At 37.2% G+C, this 6,293-nt stretch overlaps 2 protein-coding genes across 2 annotated transcripts; one reads left to right on the plus strand and one right to left on the minus strand.

The window, feature by feature from the left end:
- LOC113743062 (protein neprosin) lies at positions 1–3,041 on the minus strand. Its single transcript, XM_027271131.2, has 7 exons — positions 2,766–3,041; positions 2,575–2,661; positions 2,180–2,389; positions 1,547–1,720; positions 1,362–1,415; positions 1,123–1,269; positions 1–652 (listed from the first exon to the last, which is right to left on the minus strand). The coding sequence occupies exons 1-7, from the start codon at positions 2,991–2,993 to the stop codon at positions 248–250; spliced, it is 1,305 nt and encodes a 434-aa protein (XP_027126932.1). The 5' UTR covers positions 2,994–3,041; the 3' UTR covers positions 1–247.
- A 2,571-nt stretch (positions 3,042–5,612) lies between these two features.
- LOC113740603 (pterocarpan synthase 1-like) lies at positions 5,613–6,293 on the plus strand. The gene has a single exon (XM_027268152.2). It carries the CDS (start codon positions 5,617–5,619, stop codon positions 6,193–6,195), a length of 579 nt encoding a protein of 192 aa, XP_027123953.2. The 5' UTR covers positions 5,613–5,616; the 3' UTR covers positions 6,196–6,293.

Raw genomic sequence — 6,293 nt, forward strand, 5'->3', positions numbered from 1 at the left:
TGAGAAGTCTTCAAGAAATATTTTTGATTGTTTATATTGCACCGTGCAATTGTCACTAACAACTATGAGAGGCCCTGAATCCATTGAACACCAGGGCCTACACCATGTAAAGCCTAGAATATATAGGATAAGGTCAGGAAATAAGAAGTTTTCAAGAAACATTTTTGATTGAAATTATACATGAACTGATCTTGCCTGAATAGAGTAATGGAATGGTGATTGACAACAGTTGCAGACCGGACTACCTCTACACAGATGTGCTGTTTTTCTCTCCATGGCACTGTGGGTTCCCTCCAGGACCACCATAGTGAAAGTAATTTCCCCAAACATCATTTCTTCCAGCTTTTATATCATAACAACTTATATCATCAATTGTCAGGAGTTGAAAGTTAGATAAAGGAATCAAGCTATTGAAGTAGTCAACAACTTGCAAGTTTCGAAAGTATGATGCTTTGCTAACTCCATCATCTGAAAGATCATCAGTTCCCATGAGGGCTGATGAATTCATTCCCACTGATTTGGTTCTGACTATCATTCCCCCAAACTGCACCATGTCTACATGGCTCTTAAGATGAGTGAACAGAGTTGATGGCCAGTATCCAACAACTAAACCTGGTCCGACTTCAAGCCACCAGTTTCCATTCTTAATGTCCTGCAAAGCAAAAACAGCGTCCTATCAAATCCACTTTCCTACTAAATGAGCTGAGATATGATCAGTTTCAAACTACTTATATATGAATTTGTTAATTTATTATCTATTTCTTTTCATTTTTTTTTTAAAAATTTTCTTTTGGGCTAGGAGATGCAGCATATGGTGTACTTTCAAACCTATGTTCATAAATATAGTAATACATCGTTACTATGGAGAAATAAAAATGGATGAATTGATGATGATTTGGTTAATCGACACAATTTTTATCTCATGGTCAACAATTAGTTTCCTCGTCTGACCAATTGAGCAGGAAATGCTGAACTGGATACTGTTAATGTGTGAATTTGGTTTGATCTGAGGAAAGAGGCCCCGCCGGGGGGGGGGGGGGGGGAGGAGTGGGGAGAGAAAGGAAAAGTTTCAGGACCTTTCAATTGAATCCTGAAGTTTGCACGAGGCAGCATAAAACTTACCATCCAGATCATTATTCCAAAATCAAGTTGTCTGCCACCTTGAGATAATCTTGGAGAGATTGCTGCCCCTAAAGAAATTCTGTTGCTAGTTTGCACAAAGCCTGAACACAGTAAGTTGTAGCATCCCCTTGTGAGATATAGATCATTCTGCAGATTGAAGTTAGCTAGGAGTCAAACTTTCATGCTGAACACATACAAATGAATTCGTGAAGAATCTAGGACATATCCTTGATAGGTACCGTCCAATGCGTGAAGAATCTAGGGAATTCATCTCCATATAACTTTGGGTTGATCTGAAAAAATCAAACATGGAAGATCCTTAGATATCTTCTTCTACCTCAGAAGACTTAATAGCAAGCACATTGAGGAACACTTCCATTCCCAGAAGATGAGAAACAAACGATGAGTTGTTCAGTTACTATACCTCCCAGCCGGCTTCAATGATATCAGTATCATCAACAGGTAAGCTAAATATGCCAGAAAGGATCCAGGCTTGCGACACACTGAAGTCGTATAGGTCTGTCTCATTAGCTTTCCAGACATTTAAATTAACCTTTGCACCATAGTAACGATCTCCACCAGCGAAGGCAAAAGCATTCTGCGTTGAAAAGAAAGAAAAGATATTCGGATCAAAATCCAAACCTATGGACTTTGATGCTGTGATTGGAGACTTATGAAGCTTAGACAAAGCCAAGATAAATTAGGAGCAATTTGATTCAAGACTTGAGTCAGTCAAATTCCAATCAGCTTTCTAAGTAAAATTAAACTCTGCAAAGAATTACACTTTTTATTTAGAAACGTTATTTTTCTTGTTAGATTTCTCATTTCTGTGATGTTAATCCTTGAAGATAGGAGAAATAGGGAAAATGAAATAATCTCTTTTCAGGAGAAATAGACGTTCTACTGCAATTGTAGGAAGAAGAAAGTATGAGATGATGGAACAGTTTTCCCCTAACTTCCAATCACTTGCCAAATAAATCTGAGAAACTGACCTTAATTAGTTTCTAACCAACCTACTGAACCATGCTTTCTTTCCTATTTTCTTTCATACGCTCACCTCATGATCACTGCTAACCTTAGTTAGCTGTGCATTGAAAGATTTTCTTCCAAATTTGCTCAGCGAACCAGCTCTCCGGACATCTTTCTCTGTAGTTCTTCTGATAGGCACAGTACCTTCCGGGCATGATTCACCAGAATCAGTCCATAGTTGAAAGCTCTCTGCCAATATATCCGCGGAGTCATAGCCATTTGGTCTCTCTGGTGGATCCTGCATTTTACAAATTGACATTTTTCAGCCTCTCAAATGAAAACTATCCAAAGAAACTCTCAAGAATCAAATCCCTGTCAGTCTAGTGTATCAGGGTAACGCTGGATAGGTCAATTTTCTCTGCTGACTGTTAGGTATGTGCAAATCTATCTTTAAGATGGTGGAATTGTTATTAAACAAACTACCTGTGGCTTCTGTCCTTTCAGCTGAGGGAGATCAAAAGCTGGTTGGAGATGTGATGGGACACAATCTATTAGATCACCATCAGGACTCTATATTAAGTAGTAAAGCAACACTAAATCAGTAAACCGGAAAACCAACAAGAAGATACAAAATTTAACTAGAAACACAACCAAAAATATAAACCAAGAATTGCCTCAATTATCTTGACTGCTGGCTTGTTGATCCTCCTCAGATAACTCCTAACCCCCTTCAGTTGTTGAAACTTTCGGCTCGCGTGGAAAGTTAGATAGGATAACAGGTGGTTGTCACTGGAACCCAAGACACAAACGGGCTCAGACAAGACAGGAGTACTGGAAAATGCAATAAATACACCAAATGTGAAGATGATTTGAAGTAATGTGTGAGCTGTAGAAGCAGCCATGCTTGTTGAGTCTGTCTGTGAGTCTGTATATCTGTTCCTTAGTTAACCCAGTTCTATTTATATCATGCATTTCTATTAATCCCATAACATATTCATCAACAGATACATGGTTTACTTAATAAAGTTTGCTCATCAAGAAATACGTAACCCTCAAGAAATTATCCATTGAAGAAGTCAACCTTGGATTAGTTAGTAGAACTTTTGTCCATCAAGAAACTTATATTACACATGAAATCATTGAAAGACAAAGTCAAACCAACTCACTACCTCACCATTTTGAGCTTTTTTAGTCATATCTCTGGCTCCTTTCTGATTCTACACACTATGTATTCTCTTCACTATAAGAGTTTTTGTCAGTCAGATCAGTGTCATTTTATAAATCAACTCTCGATTTGTGTCACTAATTCATCTTCCTAAACTTCAGGATTATCTTTTTCTTTTCTTTTTATTTTCTACCTAAGAGCTCAGAGTCCAAACGCACAAATTTTTTTGACTCCAAAGTCCAACTTATTGGACATTTACTTAAGTTCACTAATGACTTTGATGGTTAATGCTATGTTTGTATTTGTTTGATTCGTGTATAAGTGGATCTTGGGAATACCATTTCCATGGTTTCAATCTAAGAGAAATATAGCCAATACTCTAGCGAGAAATATAGCCAATACTCTAGCAAGAAATCCATATATATCAGTACTTGCTGTCATGTGCAGACAAGCATCTTTCTTGATGGTCTAAATGAGATTCAGTTTGATTTTTTTTCGCATTTTTTGTTATTCGAGAGCTTTTAATAGGTCTTGAATTATGTGATATTGTCTTACTCGGAAGTTTCATAGAATAGAATGTCAAAAACTTAGGTTGGGACAGATACGTTTCATATTCTGATTCCCCCATCACTGGCACATGCAAGCCATTTAATAGAATAGAATGTCAAAAACTCATTTTCGTGTCTTGACTAGAAATCTGTTTGAATTGTTATTTTTTGGAGTTTTTGAAAAAACAGTGTATTATAGTAATTTTGATATATGTAAACATAAAAAGATAATTAAAAAATGTGTTCATGAAAAATATAAAAAGTTTTTAGAGGAAAATGTCAATCTAAACAAAGCTGGATCGATCTAGTCTGATTGATAATCCATGGATTTGACTCAGCTATATAGATAATCAGCGAGATTCGGGCGAGTTCCACTAAATCAACTTGGATAATAAAAATTTGAAACAATTTTTGACAGAAGCTTTGCAACAAAGTACTGCAGCACAGCCCACAGGCCAACAAGATAAACCGGATTTAAAGAATTGGAACTCACAACTTGAAAGCTATCCATCAAAGAATCCATATTCAAATCTTCCCGCCTGATAAACCCAACATTTTCAAGTTTCATGGATTGAGGTTGTGATTTTTGAGAGAAAGGAACAAGTCTTAATCATGGAAGGATTGAGATTTGAAAGTTCTCTCTCATCCCAATTACGTACAGTGTGAAAGGGGTACAAAAGTTAGAAAATATGGTTGGGGAAGTAGAACGACTGGTGCGGGGAGAACCAAGTCTGTGAGCTAATTAAATTTGTTCTAGACTTTAAAAAAAAAATGTTGTCCCTTTTGGACCTAAGGAAAGTCTATGAATCAGCAGCCTGTATGGCTACAAGCATCCAATTTTGGTCCAAATGAATTGGAAGTCTCTTACTTTCATCCAAGTTTATAAAGAACAATGTCACCATTTTTATAAAAGTTGTAATTATCTATACTAATGTAGATGGTTAGCAAATTTAATTTGATCATCCTGCTTGATATTGTACTTTCTATTTTTAATAATTTTTTATGAATCTTTTAAACATTTAAATGGTAAAATATGCGTATCACCCGAATCATGACCAATATGCAACGGTGAATAATTATGTCCGTCAATATGATCCAAACCGCGACTGCGATCCATGCATGGCATGAAAAGAAAAACCAGGGCATTGCAGTTGGCTTATCATTGCTCAAACCCCATGCTTGCTCTTAAGTTGAAAACAAGTTTTACTTATTATTATGGTGATCTGAGCTTAAATGACAGAGTCCAAACGTCAAGTAGGGAATCAAGACACGAACGGTATGATCATAATTGGCTGCAGGTACAAAATAGTTGGCATGTTTTGTAGTGACAACATTTGAATGATGGACGGCTGAGAGTGACTGATGAGGTTGCGTAATCAATTCTGAACATGAAGTTAGAAACTGAAAATTTTCGTAAAATACAACTGGATTGTTCTTGTTTGTACTTTTGTTTTTAATTTACATATATAAGTCTATAATCTATAGAAATTCAAATCACATGAAGACAACCTTTTAATGGTTGAGGTTGAGATTTTAAAATTTAGAGATCATGAATTCTAATATCGCTTCTCCCTTCTCGCTTCTTAAATCAGCCTTACTATTAATTTCAACTTTTTCAAATGTTTCTTCATTTCCGCCACCCCATACATCACGGGATTCATGACAGATTAGCTCTACTACCAACATCTTCATTAGCCAACTTTTTTAGTTCCTTGGCAGATGCTGCATGATCTACCCTTAATTCTAGTTCCCACTGATGATATAAGGATATAGGAGGCTTTGGAAATGGACAAGTTAAGCTTGAAGATGAAGATGCAAGTACTCAATATTGCAATGCTTTGGTTGGCGGTTGTAATATTTGCAGCTCCATTGGCTCGTGGCAGCATTGATCAAAGCCCCAAAGCGGTGGAAAAATGGTTCAAAGAGCTTCGCCGTGGAAAGGAGGAGATGACCAAGCTTCACTTCTATCTTCACGACATCATAACTGCTAAGAACCCCACAGCTGTAATAGTGGCTCAAGCTAAGATTACTAGCAAATCACCCACGAAGTTCGGAGAAACTGTAGTCCTCGATGACCCATTGACACAAGGACCTGAGCCCTATTCGAAGATCATCGGTCACGCCCAAGGTATATATAGTTTTGTTTCCAAGGAGGAAAAGTCACTGATTATGATTCTGAACTTGGTATTCAAAGATGGCAAGTTTAACGGCAGCACCCTTAGCCTTCTGGCTAGTAATCCCTTTCTCCACGAGTACAGAGAGATGCCAATTCTAGGTGGTACTGGGGCTTTCAGATTGGCCCGTGGAATAGCTACAGAAAAAACCTATGCTGCCAATGTTACCACAAAAAATGCTATTGCTGAGTACCACGTCCTCGTTCTACATTATTGACTTTGATTCGATGCCATTTGTTCCTCCTATTTTATTTGCTTGTTTCCTTTGTCCTATCGATCATAATAAGGATTTTCATGGCCTTCATTTCATGTTAA

The sequence above is a fragment of the Coffea arabica genome, chromosome 4e (genome assembly GCF_036785885.1).
Source record: "Coffea arabica cultivar ET-39 chromosome 4e, Coffea Arabica ET-39 HiFi, whole genome shotgun sequence".
NCBI classification, from domain to species: domain Eukaryota; kingdom Viridiplantae; phylum Streptophyta; class Magnoliopsida; order Gentianales; family Rubiaceae; genus Coffea; species Coffea arabica.

Excerpts from the sequence above, each read along its gene's own strand:
- LOC113743062 (XM_027271131.2), bottom strand. The coding sequence starts at position 2,993 with ATGGCTGCTTCTACAGCTCACACATTACTTCAAATCATCTTCACATTT. Across the intron at positions 1,721-2,179 it reads AGGTTAGCAGTGATCATGAG|AATGCTTTTGCCTTCGCTGG; the intron begins GTGAGCGTATGA and ends TTTTCAACGCAG. Across the intron at positions 1,270-1,361 it reads GATTCTTCACGCATTGGACG|AATGATCTATATCTCACAAG; the intron begins GTACCTATCAAG and ends TTCAATCTGCAG.
- LOC113740603 (XM_027268152.2), top strand. The coding sequence starts at position 5,617 with ATGCAAGTACTCAATATTGCAATGCTTTGGTTGGCGGTTGTAATATTT.